The sequence below is a fragment of the Thunnus thynnus genome, chromosome 18 (genome assembly GCF_963924715.1).
Source record: "Thunnus thynnus chromosome 18, fThuThy2.1, whole genome shotgun sequence".
Classification (NCBI taxonomy): domain Eukaryota; kingdom Metazoa; phylum Chordata; class Actinopteri; order Scombriformes; family Scombridae; genus Thunnus; species Thunnus thynnus.
The window spans coordinates 3806867-3826030 of NC_089534.1; the positions used below are offsets into that span (position 1 = coordinate 3806867).

At 39.2% G+C, this 19164-nt stretch overlaps 1 protein-coding gene across 3 annotated transcripts in view; it reads left to right on the forward strand.

The window, feature by feature from the left end:
* galnt14 (UDP-N-acetyl-alpha-D-galactosamine:polypeptide N-acetylgalactosaminyltransferase 14 (GalNAc-T14)) overlaps positions 1-19164 on the forward strand; it is a 203702-nt gene that overhangs the window by 114698 nt on the left and 69840 nt on the right. For all 3 annotated transcript variants that reach the window (XM_067573198.1, XM_067573199.1, XM_067573196.1), the window contains one exon: positions 12803-12901. In XM_067573198.1, the coding sequence (XP_067429299.1) occupies positions 12803-12901 (99 nt within the window). The remainder of the gene's footprint in view (positions 1-12802; positions 12902-19164) is intronic.

Genomic DNA, 19164 nt, shown 5'->3' on the forward strand with positions numbered 1-19164 from the left:
GCTGAAAACAGTCACATGAAAGCAAAATACAAACACTATATGACTTGATTCATGGTTTACGTTGTGAAAGTACAGCAGCACATATAGTGTGAATATGTAACTTACTTTGTCGTTAGAGGGTTATTAGATGTGCATATGTAAACCAATGTAATAAGCAAAATAACACAATGATTCGCTGGTGGCTCAGGTTTCACTTTGCATTAATGTCGTCATGAGTGATCGTCCAACCAGAAATATATCAGCATCACACGTTAGTTTAAAGTCTGCCTCCGCTCAAAACATGTGTTTCGCTTCTTGTTGGACGTTTGAGCTTCTCTGAGCTCACCTTAACATTATAAGCTAACTCTAGTACAGTATGTTTAATATTGTACATGGTCCCACTAAACACATAAATGAATCTGAGTGGAAGGCGTGTATCTACCAGCAGGATCTGAGACATGACAACCAGTTTGCAGCCAATCATTGTCCAGTATTCAGCTTACACATGTGTGATGTAATTACTCAAGTAATCTTAGTTGCCCAACATCTAACCAAACCCTCATCATAGAGATGCTAAATAAAGCTCATATGAATTATATTTGTAATCGCCATAACAACCTATTTTGTCATTTAGGTTTGCAGTTGTTGGATCTGAAACAATATCAGGTGTGTTTGTGCTCCATAGTGTAGATTTTTATCCAGAACAATTTTTTTTTACAGGGAAGTACAATAAACACTTTCTCCAGTTTGTTGCTACATTACATCAGACTGATGCTGAGCTCGCTAGCAGGTCTGTATCTTATATCTGCTCTGCCTCACCGACGTCACACGTGTGTGTGTGTGTGTGTGTGTGTGTGTGTGGAGTGAAATTGATTTTCTGATGAAATGCGGCGCAGGATCACAGAGAAGAAGTGGATGTTGAAGTGGCAGCAGTGTTGTCTGTCAGCTGTGTAAATGCCAATTCAACAGACATGTCAGACATGACAGCGGCAGCCCTCCTCTTCCTCACACACACACACACATACACACACACACACACACACACGGCCACGTTCCTTAGAGATGATATCTGCTGCCATGCAGTTAAGTAGATGTCTGTATTTTTGAATATGGTAGACATTATCAGAGAATCACATTGTTTTTCATAAAGGAAACATAATATTCAACATCCGTATTTCATTCTCACTCAGAGTAATAAGAGTCAAACCACCTATAAAGAGCTTTTCTCTGTATAATTTCTCTTACATATTCAGTCATATTTATAGTTGTACTCCTGTACTCATTTTCCATGCATTTCATTTGTTATTTATGTTCTTCATGTACTGAACACAAACATTTTGACGTTTTTTTTTTTTCCAGCAATTCCATTCTGCATGTATTACATATTTATGGAATATTTCCATATCACACTGTTACTTCCCCAAGGAGTTTCCATTTTTAATCGTGTTTTTCAGCAGTTTCTCGGTGCCGTCGTATGGATGTTTTTATGGTTAAGTTTAAGAAACTAAAACTACTCGGTTAAGAGTTAAAGAAAGATCCTGGTTGAAAGAAACAAACTTTAATTGTTGATATTTTATAACAAAATCACACTTTTTTCATATATGTTGCTGTGAGATCATTATTTACAACCCAAGAGAGGTTGATTTATGAGGAAAACAACATTAACTAGAAAGGTGTAACCAGGGGGCGGTGCTTGGGGTTTTTTGTTCATCTAAAAATGTGCCTATTAGATATGACATATAGGTTTACCAAGCACCACCCCCTAGTTGCACCTTTCTAGTTAATGGACCAAATATTGCGTCACCCATGTCCCTTCTTGGACAACGATTGGCCTGAAACCACATGACCATCCAACCCATCTTTATAGACGCCCCATTGGCTGATATGTGTCTGTACGTATATGATTGGTTGTCTTTTATATATTTTTTTAACTTTTTTTTTAAACCTTTTTTCACACCCAACTTACTTTATTTGTAATGTGCTTTATAAAAGTAGAAAATAAATACATTCAAATCTGGACACTGGCAGCAGAATTGAGTGATATCAGGCCACAACCTGGTCAGTTTTTCTTTCCCCATGTACACACACTCCTTCACTTCCTTTTGGGGATTGAACCTGCTTCAATTAAAATTGTTGAATTCACTGAAACTATTCATTTGAGCTTCTCATTCAATGGAATCACTGACTCAGAAATTTTCCTAATGGAATTTTCCAGTAAAAAAAAGAAATGAGGCATTATCAACTGTCCCTTGCTGTCTCTCTTTTCTTTTCTTTTCTTGTCTTTTCTTTTCTCTCGATCAAGAGAAGAGAAATCCCTCGCTCCCTCAGTCACCGCCGCCGCCGTGTGTGTGTGTGTGTGTGTGTGTGTGTGTGTGTGTGTAAATATGTAAATTGATCTTGCCTAACCAGCCAAAACTAGGCCATCTTCTCCTCTGTGAACACCTGAATAGAAGCGAGACGGAGATAGCGGGGAAAACAAAGAGAGAAAGGCCAGAGGTGAAAAGCTTAACAAAATATCTTACTCCAGCAGGCGAGCTGTAACTTTGCTCAGAATAAACTGACATTGTTCCATATCACGACACCCAGGCCAAATAAAACCAAAATGATATTATACTTCCCACTGCACATCTTTATCCCGAAGACTATCACACTGAAAAATACTGGATTCAATACTTTACTGTACAAATAGCTATTCAATGCACTGTGTTTCCATTGTTGCATATGAGGTTCCTGTATAGAGTTTGAACAACCAGGGACTCGTTAGCAACTTGCTAATGGCCTGAGTGAGTAAATAAAGTCCACGTTCAGATTTTTATGACTCAAGTCCAACTCAAGTAGAAGTTTCATGTCCACAGATCGTCTAACAGAAGAGTTGTTGTATCTCAGGTGGTAGGTTGATGGTTTGACTTGTCACTGACTGTCTGGATGTAAATGTTATCAGGTCAGTTTATAGTAGAGGCCACTGTTGTGAGACTGTGAAATTATTGCAGCTGCCAGATTTATTTTATTGCTGAAAAACAGAAAAAGCGTCAGAGAAGAGAGTTGAATGAAAGACTTTTCTACCTTGTTTTAGTGTTGAGGTGAGAAACTAGTTGGTAGAAGATCCAGAGTGAAATGTTGGGTTTTTAAGTGTTTTCCTGTTTATAAAGCTGATTTATTTTCCTTGCTAACTGGGACGTCTACGTGTGTTATTATTTCAATCAGCAGACTCAATTTCTTTATGAAGTAAATGATATTTATTGAACAAGCGTGATAGATGGAGGTGGAAAAGTCTTTGGCGATTAAACCCCATCATGATGTCACTGGATATGAAAGGGGGGAGGTGAATGCGAGAGTAGTATAGGATAACCCCCCCCCCGATGGAGTCTAGACACTGGTGGTGGCGGTGATGAAGAGACGTAGATCTTGGTGGTGTAGGTAGCGGTTTCTGGTGAACTCTGGTGCTGAAGTAACGGAGTGGAGAAGGCGAGATGGTGATCTGGGGATGAGGAGGAGAGAACTTCCGGGGTGCAGCCGTGGAGGTGGATGGATGAGATGGAGGAGAATGACAGCTGACAGCGACAGAAAGGGAAACAGATTTTAAAGTTTGACAGGTTAGCCGTGATTGGTGGTTAGAAATCGTGGAGCAATCTGATTTGATAACTAGGAGTGACGCCCTTAAACAGCTGATACGAAAGCGGGAGGAAGAAAGAGAAGAGAGGGAAATGAATGAACGGTTAAAGAAAGTCTTCCTGCCTGAATTTACGCTAAGCTTCATATCTATGTGTGTGTGTGTGTGTGTGTGTGTGTGTTAGGTGATATATTCTAACCTGTTCCTCTATCTTTGTGACTCCCAAGATGACGTAAAATGTCATCTGTCGCTGAGCGTGTCTTTCTAAAACCAGCAGGTGAAAAATATGCAACGTCTGATGGAATTTATTACTGTAGTCTCACATCGCTCAGTGCGCTCATCTGAAGAACAGCAGCATCAGTCATCTCTTGTCTGTCAAGAGCAACGGCAGGAATCACATGAGGTGACACAACAGCTTCTTAAAATTACTAGAAGGAACTTTTAACTGGTTAAGAAACAGTCTCATGATGCCTCCGATGCGAGAAGATAGATTATTTCTATATAGTTATTCTAAAAACTGAAATCAGACGAAGCTATTTGCAGCACACAGAGCAGAAGAGCCCATGTTTACATTACAGGTAGCATCGTAGCATGAGGGAGGACAAAGACGTTACTAGGACGAGGCGAGGACCTTTCTCTTCGTTTGATAACGTTAAAAGGAAAAGTTAGACTTATTGTAAAAAAGATGAGAGAAAAAGAGAGAGAGCAGCAGTGGTCAAGAGAGCTAGAGAGTGAATGAAGAGGGAGCAGCAGTGTAGCGAAGTGAATCAGATAAATAAAACATAATTTTCTGATTGTTTCACAGTGGTTACATTCTAAAGCACAAATAAACACCTCCAGACAACCCTGCAGGAAGTTGCCACATTACCAGATTTGGTGTGAATGCAGCCTTACCTGTAACCTCGCTGCATGAACGCTAACGTAAACAAAGTTTACTTTGCTTCACCATCATCATATTACAATTATTAATCTCAGACAGCTTACTTCGTCGCTACGCATTCTGCAAACAGCTGTGTTTAAAAAAGAAAAATATTAAATTAGGGATGTGCAGAGAGCCCAGTATCTGTATTTGTATCTGTATTTGTTGAGGCAGCAAAATTATTTGTATTTGTATATGAATAAAAGTGGAAAGAGGTTTAAAAATCCTGTTTTTGTTTTTATTACGCTTTTAATTTTAGAAAATTAAAGTGTTACAGTAAGTGTTCATGAAGTGTTCCCTTCATTTGTGTCAGTAGTTCAGTTTTATCTCTGGGGAACACCCCCAACTCCAGGAGTGATGTCCAAATTAGGAAATGTGTGTCATGTAGCAGGTGGATGTGACTTCCTTCGTTGAGACCTGCTGATAGACGTAACAGCGGAGCAGAGGAGAGACACTGAGATAGTGATGTAACCGACCTGTGCGCTGGTATTCTTTTTTTTTTTTTCTTCCCAAAAACAAAAATTTTTTAAAATATTTGTATGAAACAAATATTCATAAAAAAACCCCACTATCTGTGCTTTGCTGAATAACATATTTGTATTCGGGCACACCCCTATATTAAATACAAGTAGCGTCTTTCTTTCACTCGCTTCCAAAACAAACACTAGCCGAGATCTTTACGACACGAGGCGGTGGTGCTCATGGGAAATGCAGTCTTCATTCTGGGAGAACAGAGGCGCTAAAATCAACACAAAATGAAAGTTCCTTGTAGTAACTTTAAGAAGGAGGTTAACGTGGATGGGTGAGCATCTTTTCCTTACTTTAACCAAGTAGTTTTTATTTCCTAAACTTAACCAAACCTTAATTTTAGAGGCATCTGATTGGTGATTTTTTTTCAGCAATTATGTGCATTTTGAAAAAAACACTAATTTTGATAGAAAAGTGAAGTATTTCCATCCGTTGTGGCTGAGAAACAGCACTGGAAACCACTGCTTACTTACAATACGGAGCATAACTCCAAGTCTTGATGTCTTTATGTAGGCAACTTGTCAGCCGTGAGTGAGGCAGGAGAGAGAGACCGGAACAAGAGGGGAAGACGGAGAGGGCATAGCAGGGTACTGAGAGAGAGAGAGAGAGAGAAAGAGAATAGAAAAAAAAAAGCCAAGAGGCAGAACAAATGAAGGACAGAGAGAGAGAGGAGTGTTAATCAGAGGCTGCAGGTAGGTATTCTGTGTGTGTGTGTGTGTGAACAGGTCTGACAGTATCTCAGGGCTACATCAGTGGTCATTAGTATTTTGCAGCACGAACACACACTTTGACAGGTCGGCTGCACCGCCTGCAGAGAGAGAGAGACTGTGTGTGTGTGTGTGTGTGTGTGTGTGAGTGTGGACGCCACTGGTTTTGACCTCTCCTTTCATGTGTTTATCTCAACTCTAGATGAACTTTGATGAGCCAACACACACACACACACACACACACGCAAACCAACATCCACTCCTCAAATGGCTCTGCTCATTAAATATGAATGCTTTTCACACCATCTGGACAGAAATCTACAGTAAAACACTCTGCTCGTCTCTCTCTCCTCTACTATTTTTTCCTCTTTCTCCTCTTCTATTATTTCTTTTCGACCTCTCTTTTACCCTCTGCACCCCTCTTAACCTCCTCTCCTCCTTCTTGTTTTCCCCTTTTTTCCTCTATTTATTGTCTGTCTTGTTTTTGTCTCATCCTCTTCCATCTTCTTTTGCTTTAGTCAAACAATGGGCAGTATGGAGATATAGAGTTTCATGTATTTGGGAGATGATTAAAGGTGAAATATTATACTCCTTTTCAATAAGTTAATATAGGTCTCTGAGGCCCCCAAAACATGTCTTTGAAGTTTTTTTGCTGAAAATGCCAGTGAGATTATGCAGGCTAGCATGCCTCTATACCCCTCTGTTTCAGCCCTGTTCTGGATGGGCTGTTTCTGTGTCTATGCTAATGAGCCGCCGCTCCCCGTGTCCTGCTACTGAACTGGTTGTGGCTTTCCAGTATTCATATTCATACAGGAACTGCAACGGAGCTGCAGTAGCATCACAAATACTAGTATTACAGTAACGCTAAGTGTATCTGTGGAGAAGAATGGACACGTTAGCCTCGGCTTGACTTTACATACACTGCCACAGCAGGCCACTAAAGCTTTATGGTCTGAGCAAGTTAGCTGCCGGGTGCTAATCAGAGCTACGCAACGTTCGCAATCTATCAAGTACATTTACATAACGTTACAGCAGCAACACACACATACCGGCGAGGATCACGGGGCAGAACGGGCTAACGTGTAACAGCAAAGCTAGCTGAGCTAGCGCTGCAGTTCAAAGTTTAACAAAAAGCAACATGAAAACACAGTTACCACCATCCAACCTACTACTGTCGTCATTTAATTGGTTTCAAATGAGGCTTAACGTTCACACAGTTTCTCTTGACTCTCCCTCAACTACATTAGTCCAACATTGTTAGCCATATTAGCCGTGTAACATGCTAACACCCAGTTTAACAGGTTAACCTGCTAAATAAACAATATAACAGCATAAAACGTGGCAAAATTTACAGCTTACAAGTTTGACATTGCGTTGCGGACAGTCGGTATCGATCCATCACTCACACATACAACAGTTTTCTAGTCGTTGTGGGGACATTTCCATTTCCCTTTATGATGTCATAAAGGGAGCCAAATTTAAACAGTGTTTTTGGACATGCGTTTACTTAAAGACGGAGCCGGAGAAGAAGAGAAAGGATGGTCTTTTCTCATAGTCTGGGAGTGTCTAGACACACCGGGGACATATTTATGTTGAAAAGACATGAAAAGGTGCATTTTGCATAATGTGACCTTTAAGGTCTAGTCTGGTGCCTCTGATATATTATGGATGATAACTCTCCCGTGTTTTGTTTTTATCTTCAGTGAATGAAGCAGATGTTTCTGTGCTTAATGATAATACCTTTGAGTATATATTCCTCTTTCTTTACAATTCTCTTTTTATTTTCAGTTTTTCTGTTTCACTTCACATTTCTACACAATTTTCCTTTTTCTCAGTTTCTTCTCCTCTCTGTTTGTCTTTTCTTCACTTCTCTCTTCTTCTCCTCTACCTCTCTCCATACATACATCTCCATTTCTTCACTAGTCTCTCATTTCCTGCATGGGGTCATGTGTGAACGGGAGCAGGGATCGATATTCAGGGAAATCTGTACAGCCGGTTTCCCACCTCAAGACCCCATGACATTTCAGGGAAAATGCCAGTACGGCTGTGTCGTGAATGAAAGCAGTAACATTGCAGGGACAAACACGTAAAGACGCTTTAAAGTGAACCAATCACAAGACTCCACTAGTTGCCTCGTCAATGCTTTCGCGGGTGATTTGTCTCGCAAACTTGTTGGATATTAAATACATTACAAGAACACCAGACAAAAACAGCTCCTTGCTGTCTTCCAGCCCGTACGCATGCATCCAGCCGTGCCCCTTCTTCTTCTTCTTCTTCTTCTGTTGAGTTTTATGATGATGTCCATCCATAAGTGTTGCATGACCGCCATCTGCTGGACTGTCCTTTGCTCCATTTATTCCAGCACTGCCATGGCAAGTGTGAAAAGGCGCAAGACAGAAACGTTCCTGTATGTAGCTGCGTGTGTGAATAGTGAAAATCTCTAGCGGTGCCTCAAAGGTTATCCCAGTAATTTACTGGGAACAATGTGTGAAAGAGGCTTTATTTGCTCTCGCCCACTCACCTCCATTTCGTCCTCCTGCCTTCCTTTGTGTCACCTGCTTCTCTTGTTATAATCTTGTTATAACCTTCTTTAACCTCCTTTTTTCTTTCTTTAAACCTCCTCACCTCTCCTCTCACCTCCTTCACCTTATTTAGACTCCCTCCCTCCTCGCCCATCATGTGTTCCTCTTCTCTATTTCCTTCTGTCCCTCTCCTCCTCTTCATCTATTTTCTCCCCTCTCCTGATTTTTTTTTCCTTCCCGATGTGTGTCCTCTTGAGCTTTGATGCAGGAAGTTAACTCACACACACACACACACACACACTCTCATACACATACATACGCTCAGGGAGTATGGAAGCTTGTTCATATCAGCTTCAACATCAGTCATCTGTCAGCACAACTTTTATCCGTATATCTGTCTGTCTCTCTCTCTGCCTGTCTGTCACGGTGTCTCTCGGCCTCATTCGTCCTTTTTTCCAACACACACACACACACACACACACACACACACACACACACACACACAGTAGCAGCTCGTCTTTATCTTCTCATCGTTCCTCTCTGGTAGAGCTGCTGAATAAATCAACTGCAGGAAAACCAGAGATGGAGACAGGGAGATAGGGGGGGATGGAGGAGGCAGAGAGGGGCAAGATGGGATATGATATGACAAATATATACAGCGTGTATTCCTATTCTCAGTGAGAGAGAGAAAGAGAGAGAGAGAGACAATATAAAAAGAAAAAAGGAAGGAAGAAGGGAGGCAAAGCACAAAGACAGAAATAAGTCTGAATGTAAAGTGACAACAGTCTGCTCGCAGCCTGTTCTGGCCTTCATTTAAAAAAAAAAAAAAAGTGTGTTTAAAGCTCACAGACTGCACCATGAGATTTACTAATTGGCTTGTTTGCATTTCTCTGCTTTCTGTCCTCATGTCGAGTTAAATTTGATTCCTTTATCAAATGTTTCGGTGATAGAAAATGCAGCTGATGATGCACAAAGGAAACGGGAAGAAAAGACTTTATTAGATATTTAGATAAACACCAAAGTTTGTACATATTACAGGAGTAAAAGCATGAATCATATGTTTGTTTCTGAAATAATCTGCCAAACAATATTGTTTTCTGACTTAATCATCAAGGCTCTAAACTAAACTAAAAAAAAAAAAAAAAATCAAATTGCGAGTTAATGAGGTGCTGATAGTATTATTTCACAGCTGGGTGCTCATGTGCACTGACTGATGCTACGTGCCAACCTGTTAATACAACAAATTAAGAGTTGAGTTTGTGTTTTAACTCCCAGCGAAACACAGACGGAGGAGGTGCAGACAGTTGGACAGGAGCTGAAACCACAAAATATCAGTGATGAGGCACTATTTGGTCTTCTGTTGTAGAAATGTAATTGGGAAATATGATGCAGAATTATTATACGTAACCTAAATAGACTGTTGGTTTACTGGAAAGTGGAAGAGATGTATCTAGAAGTACAGATTCTGTATGTGTCAAAGTTACCAGAGTGAATGACAGTTTGTGAGGTAAGTTTCATAGAAATTAAGGGTTTTACTGAGAAACATTGACCCCTTGATACCCTCTAACGTGCAGTTTCCTGTCTGATCACAACTAATCAACATGTTTGTGTTGTCACCTTAGTTCAGATGGCTGAACAGTAGATGAGTCATCTTGCCTCTGAGCGACACAAGCTAAAAAAGATAGTTGAAGGAAAAACACATCTTATCTCTCTAAACTACAAAGTGAAGCAGAAACAGAGACGAGTTTTCCAACATTTATTGGTGGTAAACTGTGAAACGTGTCGCTGTTATGATAAATGTTGGTCTGTAGTTATGGAGCAACAAATAGTGACGTCACTCTTTGTGCTATATGAGCTGAATAAACATGTTTCTATAGGTTATTATAACAAACCCAACAAGAATAAATGTGATGTTATAATTGTATTAATATCAGTCAACTGTTATAGTTGGTTGGTTAATTAATTAGTTTGTTTACTTTGTTATGGCCATACAAAATATAATAATTTAGGTGCTCCAATAAAAACATTAGATCCAAATAATATTGTATACAAATTAATTCTGTTACCACACAAATAAAATTTACAAAAAAACATGTAAAACTTTCAGGTGAGTTAATATAATTCTCTCATCTGTTCCTACAAATAGTGAAATAAGATCATTAGAATTATGCTCAAAAATTTATATTCTAGTTTGAAGGAAATAATAAAACATATATTAGGGACGTGCAGGTATTTGTATTTGTATCTGTATTTGTTGAGGCAGCAAGATTATTTGTATTTGTATTTGTATTCGAATAAAAGTGGAAAGAGGCTTAAAAATCCTGTTTTTGTTTTTATTAGGCTTTTAATTTTAGAAAATTAAAGTGTTATAAGTGTTTATGAAGCGTGTGTCAGTAGTTCAGCTTTATCTCTGGGGAACACCCCCAGACTCCGGGAGTGATGTCCAAATTAGGAAATGTGCATCATGTAGCAGGTGGATGTGACTCCCCTCGTTGAGACCTGCTGATAGACGTCACAGCGGAGCAGAGGAGAGACACTGAGATAGTGATGTAACTGACCTGCACGCTGGTATTTAACATGTTTTTTTTTCCCGAAAATTTTTAAAATATTTGTATGAAACAAATATTCGTAAAAACCCCACTATTTGTGCTTTGCAGAATAACATATTTGTATTCGGGCACACCCCTAACATATATGTATGTATATGTACATACATGTATTCCAGTGCTTCATGAGGTGCATTGAACTCAAACAAGCTAAGCTAATTTTCTTTATTAACAGGTCATTAATGTTGTTGGTAGAACTTTGGTTTTGCATTTCATGTTTTCATTCTGTTTTTTACTGGATTGTTGCTCATAGTTTTTATCACATGCAACATCTTTCATCTTTACAACTTTAATAAAATGGGAAAATTCAATCAAATCTTTCTTTCTTTGTTCAGTACAGTATTTTTATCAGATATTCCAAAATCAACATATTCAATAAACAAATGTCAACAAGATGCCAGCAGCTCTGTGACGTTGTAGTTAGTCACCGTCTCAGTTTAGCTTGTTACCAAAGTATAAACAAAGTACAGCTGAGGCTGATGGGAACGTCAGTAGTTTTGAAGATATTTAGTCAGAATCCAAAGTTTTCACATTGAAATTTAGACCAGACAATTAATCAAATGTCTGTACAACATTCTGTGCCAATCCACCAAGTAACTGTTGAGATATTTCACAGAACAAGTAAAAAAAAAATCAATAGACTTCATCTTCTGGAGCCTGTGAAAGTATCAAATGTCATGACTGTCCATCCAATAGTAATAGAGATATTTCAATCTGGACCAAAGCGTTTGAACGACTGACAGACTGATATTATCGTCCCTACAGCCGTGCTGCTAACGTGGCTAAAAACACATCATGAAGGTAGACAAACAGCAGAGAAGCACACACACGGCTGGATAACGGTGCAGCGTGTTGTGTTGAGTTTTAGACGTTTTAACACACAAGCATAAATTTGAGAAAGGTGAGATTTTTAAAAATGAAGGCCAGAACAGAGCAAGCCGGCTGTTTCTCTTTGAAAATGTCACCAATCCATCAAACTGATAGGTAAAGGCCAGTCGTCTCATTATGCTGTGTGTGTGTGTGTGTATGTGCGTGTCTGTGTGTGTGTGTGTGTGTGTGTGTGTGTGTATGTGTGTGTGTGTGTGTGTGTGTGTGTGTGTATGTGCGTGTCTGTATGTGTGTGTGTGTGTGTGTGTGTGTGTGTGTGTGTGTGTGTGTGTGTGCCTCTGCTCTTTTAGACGAAAAGGCTGCTGACCCAGCGAAGGCAGCACACACACACACACTCACAGACACTGATATGTGGTGTATTTTAATGAGCTTCTGGCTGGTCATCTATAATTCATCTTCAACAGGTCTGGTGTGACAACGCAGTCACTTTAGGTGTGTGTGTGTGTGTGTGTGTGTGTGTGTGTGTGTGTGTGTGTGTGTGTGTGTGTAAAACAATCCCAGCAAACTGGAGAAATAATTAAATTCTAATGATCTTATCACAAACATTAGTGATTCATCAGGTATAAAATGATATGTAAAGGTTTTAAGAGATGTTAAATATCATTATTACAGGTGTATAAATGGTGTCAGTATATAGTGTTGGGTATGTTTTCTACTACTTGACATGTACAACAAGATATTTCCTCATTTGCCAGATGTAGTTTATCTTTAAAACATAATTTAACCCTTTCATGCATGGTGGTCACTACAGTGGACAGCTACTCAAAAGCCGTTTTCTTTTTTGTTCACATGATGAGTTTTTCAGTGAAATTGGATGTTGAGTCACATGACCTGATGATGAAAAGGTGAAAAACAAACACTCTGTTGTTGCTGTTTTGTTTCTTTACAACTTTTTGTTCTACATGATGATGATGAAGGCTCAGTATAAACTGTCTACAGCAGACGATGTTTGGGAGTTTTTTCACTACATTCATGTCGACACAGATCGTTATTTCAGGCTGAGGTTGTTTTGTAATTTCCTTATTGCTGTTTCCTGTCTGCAGGTGCACCCTCCTCCACTATGACTCTGATCTTCCTCCCACCTCCATCATCATCACCTTCCACAACGAGGCTCGATCCACCCTGCTCCGCACTATACGGAGGTAACACACACACACACACACACACACACGCACACACACACACACTGTCACTATGTTCATCACTTAATAAGACCACATAGGATGTAATAAGTAGGGATGAGCTTTTTTAAATCATTTCACTATTTGAGCACTTAAACTGCACGTTAATGTTGTTTATTTTGTTAAAATACTTCCAAACATCACTCTGATGTCTGGTCGTCATTCTGACTGTAACGTTAGATTGAATGATGTCTGACTGAAAACGCTGAACGCTGTTTTTACTCTAAACAAAATTATATATATATATATATATATATGTATATATATATATCATTTTTGCAATATGGATCTGTGCAGTTACATCACTGCGTCTCGTCCAAAACATGTAAACCTTTAATATAAAACAGGGTCACATTGAACCAATACTGACGTCCAAACCGTCGTGCCCATCTCCCGTAATAAGAGATCCATTTCTAGACAACATGATCCAGAGGTGGATCATCTGTACATCCAGGGTTTTTTGTGACTAATTTTCCTTTTATAGCTTTGAAATATACCAAAGAGTGTCTCAAAGTCAAAGCAAAAGTGGACATTTATTAAGTATCATGTTAGATCAAATATGGATATATATATATATATATATATTTAGCCAACATCCACAAGAAATTAGTGCAACACTTTATGAGAATGAATTTGGCTGAGGTGGATAACTTGGTCTAAATATCAGATATTCTGGCATTTTAAGAGATCTTCCAGTTAATTTATGAATGTATTTTTTGTTATGTTATTGTCTTGTGGTGCTTCAGTTTGTTTGTTTTTTCCTTTTGTGAAAAAAAACAGTTTTCTGCTCACTGAATCAATATGCAATTATAATGGACACCTGCCAGCCAATCATCAACTAGTATTATCTGTGGAAATGATGAAAGTAAAGCGTGAAATGTGAGGTGAAATTTTGATATGATTGACTGAACGTGCAGCTACTGTCCTGCACATATCGTTTGTATATACAAGAGGGATTATATATATATATATATATATATATATATATATATCCAAGAAGCTGTATAATTTTAAGATATTGAATTCTAGCAGAATATTATCAATCAGCTGCTTTAATCTTAAATCAGTTTGTTGTAATATCAGCCTTCAGATTTTTGACAGTATCGGTCAAGATGTAGTGTTTTACTTCTGGCCGCTGAGGAAACATTCAGCTGCCAAAAGTCACAGCGGGGATGCAGTGATGGTCCAGCCGTCACACACACACACATTTACACTCTCCTGACCCTTCAATGTCTGAACCATCTTCCTGTCTTTCAGTTTGATGATATCAGCAGGTTGCCATAAACACACACACACACACACACACACACACACACACAATACAAACACACACACACACACACACTCACCTCCAGGTTTTGGCCTGAGTTCAGCTCATTATACCAGTCAGTCAGCAGGGACTGGCTACGTCTCCTCACTATCACAGAGGACATTGTGTGTGTGTGGTGTGTCTATATGTGTGTGTGTGTGTGTGTGTGTGTGTGTGTGTGTGTGTGTGTGTGTGTGTGTGTGTGGGGTGTGTGTGTATGTGTGTGTGTGTGTGTGTCCCTTCAGCCCTTCTCAAAGCTCTGCAGTTTTCAACCAATTAAAAGACAATCTGTCTCCCTGGGCCCCAGTGCTCCCTTTGGCTCTGGCTCTCTATATGTACGTGCATGTCTGCGTGTGTGTGTGTGTGTGTGTGTGTGTGTGTGTGTGTGTGTGTGTGTGTGTGTGTGTGTGTTGCACGCTTGCCGGTGGTGACTTGGAGCTGGAACTAGTTTAGCAGCCTTTTATTTTTAGTTTTTGAATTGGGAACTTTGGCTGTGACCAGGATAAATAGGATCCTCTGAAGCTTTTTTTTTGCTGCAAACAGTTTTTATGTGACATGAAAACATATTTTGTATTTTTTAAAAACATTTATAACAGTAATAATCCATAATATTTTAATTTGGACATTTTTTATGTTACTGCCCTTCAATGCAGATTGTTGAAGTTGAGTAAACCAGTCCAGTATTTTCCATTATCTGTTGTGAACTCTCTCTCTCTCTCTCTCTCTCTGTGGTATAGTAGCTCTACTCTGTAAACATTCATCACATTTTTACAGTGACAGCCACCGCAGTGCCCCATTCTTTCAGGTTATTATCTACTGCAATGTCAACAATGTTTTTTCTCTTCCATTTTTCTTTTGTGACCATGACCAGACTTTACATCTAGACATACAGTAGCGCTAGCTTCGATAGCTTTTCTAGCCTCTGAGAAAGAAAGGTTCAAGGATGGAAAAACTCATAACACAAAAGATAAATAATTGATCTTGTTTGTCATTTGAGGCGACTTGTCAACAGTTTTACAGACGTGTCTTTTTACTGTATAATGTAGGGATGTGCAGAGATCCCAGTATTTGTATTTGTATTTGTTGAGGCAGCAAAATTATTTGTATTTGTATTTGAATAAAAGTGGAAAGAGGCTTAAAAATCCTGGAAAACTGGAGTCTCCCAAATCATAGACAACTGCGCTGATTACTGAGCTAAAACTCATCGCCTCATTGCAGACAGACCTCTAACTATTTATACACCAATAACACACAGACAGCACAGCGTGTAACATGTAGGGAGGAACTTCAAAGGCAATTATTGCTTTGCACTTTTCATTTATTGCCCATTTTTTATAACCTAACTTTGTGGAAAGGAGAAGAGGAACAACCGGTTATGAAGAGTCCTTTAGGAGCACTTTGCTTGTGTCAGTAGCTCAGCTTTATCTCTGGGGAACACCCCCAACAAATAGTTTTTAAAATATCTGTATGAAACAAATAGTTGTATTAAACCCACTATTTGTGCTTTGCAGAATAATGTATTTGTATTCGGGCACACCCCTAGTATAATGGCGGAGTAAAAGGCTTTTTGGGCTGTGTGGGATTTTTTTGTTTTTGTGTTGCAGTACTGCAGTCGGCCACACGGGTTGAATTTCACTGTATTTCAGCTGTCATAATACATCCATGAACTGCATCAACAGAAACTACAAGAAACAGAAGCACCCACACTGTTTGATTGACAAGTGATCTCAGAGAAGTGCAGCAAAGATAGTGACAAAACCAAAAATGCAGAATGTGTGGAGTTGATTAGACCAGATTCAGGCGGGCCATTTCCTGTTTTACGAAAGCGGCCACTGAGAGAGGCCAGATACAGGTACAAAACAAGCACCACAAACACTTTGCTTAAGTTTACAGTTTTCTTTCTTTAAACTCACAAAAAGGCAGCTGTCAGTTCACAGCATCAGCTAACAGACACATAACGGTGATGTAGTGAGACAGTAGTTTGTCTTTATCGTACGGTTTTTAAACGTTCAAAAGTTGCACATAAGAGCAGGTTTTTTGAGAGCGGTAGCTGGTTGCCAAGGAAACCAAAGTATCTGGGCCATGTATGTGTTTTAGAAAGTGTTTCCTCTCTAGCGTGGAAGAATGAGCTTTTTAGTTCTTAGATAGTTGTGAAAGTCTCCTCTGGTCTGATGCAAAGAAGGTCAGATATTAGAGGTCGGAGTCGTTTGGATCTGGAAGTGTTAGTGCTTTGCTGAAGGGCGTTTAATGGACCGTCCAGTGGTTTTGCAGGTTTTGGCTCATTAACCACAAATTGTGTGTAATTTGCATTACTGCCGACCCAACGCAAACCATCAATTTTCAGATTGATCTTCTTACCTTCCAGGAAGTCACTGGTTACAGTTCATTTCAGTACGCCATAAAATTCAACTTGAACATCACCTGAGATATATTATCCACCACACTAAACAACTTTCATCTTTATATTTTTATCAAAGTGAAGTCATTAGACGTGTTTCCATCCAATGTAAGCAAACTTTTGAAATGTCCCAAAAAAAAAGAAGGCACAGGCACGTTTCCATCAACTGGTTTGTTTTTGTTGGCGGTGTAAGTTAGGCAACGTTACGCATGGCTGTAATAATTACAGTAGAAGAAGTAGAGGTTGTGAACCAGAAATAAAACCATTTTGTCCGTCTATGAGAGAAAAATGGAGAGACGTCTTCAGGAATTTGTTTGGTCTCCTCATCGTTCCACATGTTGTTGTTGGTACCATCAGCCATGTTTTCCTGCGTTATGGGAATATCTGGGATGACGCCGACAACGAAAACAGCTGATCAGTCATGTGAGTTAAATGTTTGCTACGTCCATCTCCTATTTAACACATTAACTCTCTTTTGAAAAAGGCAAAAACCACCTCTGGCAAATGTAAAAACTTTTTTGCCAAATTGAGGACGTTTTTTTCCAGTTTTGCCGTTTCCATCAACCTTTTTTATGCGATACTTCAAAATGCACATAAAAACACGTTGATGGAACCACGGCTGTTGAATCACAATGAAGCATTTGCAAGCAAACCTTCCTTAGAGATGTGTTGAAGGATGCAACAAAATCCCTGATATGTTGACTGCCAGAAACAATCATCAATCAATTAAACCCAAACAACAACAACAACAATAGGAAAACATAGACAAATCTGAATTTGGTAATCTGATTAGTTAAAAAAATGGATCCAAACCTAAACCCGACCTTCATTAAGTCGAACAACAAAATGTTTCAGCTTGAATCCGACACAAAGGCATCGAACTGTTATTGACAGCAATACTTCTAGTAAGTAATAAAGATTTATTTACTAAATAAAGCACTTTTGAAAACAGGCCTCACAATAAAATCATTAAATATCAAACAGGTAGAGCAGTAACAACTAGGGGTGTGCCCGAAAACAAAGCACAAATAGTGGGTTTTTATGAATATTTGTTTCATACAAATATTTTAAAAATTATTTGTTTTCGGGAAGAAAAAAAAAAACATGTTAAATATCAGCACACAGGTCGGTTACATCACTATCTCAGTGTCTCTCCTCTGCTCCGCTGTGACGTCTATCAGCAGGTCTCAGTGAGGGGAGTCACATCCACCTGCTACATGACGCACATTTCCTAATTTGGACATCAGTCCCGGAGTCTGGGGGTGTTCCCCACAGATAAAGCTGAACCAAAGACACAAATGAAGCGCTCCCAAGGGAACACTTCATGAACACTTATTGTAAGACTTTAATTTTCTAAAATTAAAAACAAGATTTTTAAACCTCTTTCCACTTTTATTCGAATACCAATACAAATACTGGGCTCTCTGCACATCCTTAGTAACAACACAAGAACAACAAACAGTTAATGACAGTTAGTCTCAATATTGATATTCACAGTTTAGGAGAAAAACCTGCATTATGTGCATGAAAATGTACCTGAACCCACCCTGAGTCAACACTGTCATTATGGACGGATGTGTATAGCCTCCAGTAGCGCACAGTATCACATTATTACTAGAGCCGGTTGTATTGTCGACTGACTGAATGATGCGAAACCCCTCCATCCCATCCACGCTGCCGTTTTTTTGCCCTCAAGTAAACTATGATAATGTGAAGTACTGAGCTGAGAAAAAGCCTCAATCATCACTCTTCATGGGTGAATACTTTTGAAAAATGTCAATCTGCTTATTCTCAAATCTTCACTGAATCAGATCCAGAAAGTTTACAAAAAAAGATATGAAACTTTCTAAGAGGTTTTTCTAAGAGGCTTTTGAAAGATATTTAGTCGAAGACAGCAAAAAAAAAAAAAAACGCAATCTAATTTCAAGCGTCAGTTTTCAAGCAGAAAGAAAAAAAAACGTGAATAGCCAGATAATAGCAAGATAAGTTTTTCTTTTTACTATCTGCAATCATGCTTTGCTCCAGGGACTCTGAGAAAACACTGAATGCTTATTGAATGCCTACAATTACAAAAAAAAATGGTGTAATTTTGAAGTTTTTTTAGGGGGCTGGACGATATGCAGGCCGAACTTTAATAAGTTTGATTTGTGAGACAATGACGGGCACTTTGAAAGCTTTTCATCTCGTGATCAAAGAGTTGCTTTCTGAGGGAGAAGCAGAGCCTTGTCGATATTTAATCAAGCTCTGATCCTAAAATTGATCTCATCTTCTCTGTCTCCGCCGGGTGAGAGATAAGCAGGCGCAGAGAGAGAGAGAGAGAGAGAGAGAGAGAGGGAAAGAAAGAGATGTGGAGCTTTTGAGGACATATTTGGTTTTAATGGGTTTAGTTTGTTTTGGCCTTGTGTGTGTGTGTGTGTGTGTGTGTGTGTGTGTGTGTGTGTGTTCATGTGAAACAGCTTCTTGAACTGCAAAGGTTCCACCATTAAGGAGAAGACAGGAGCATCATGGGAAAAGAGG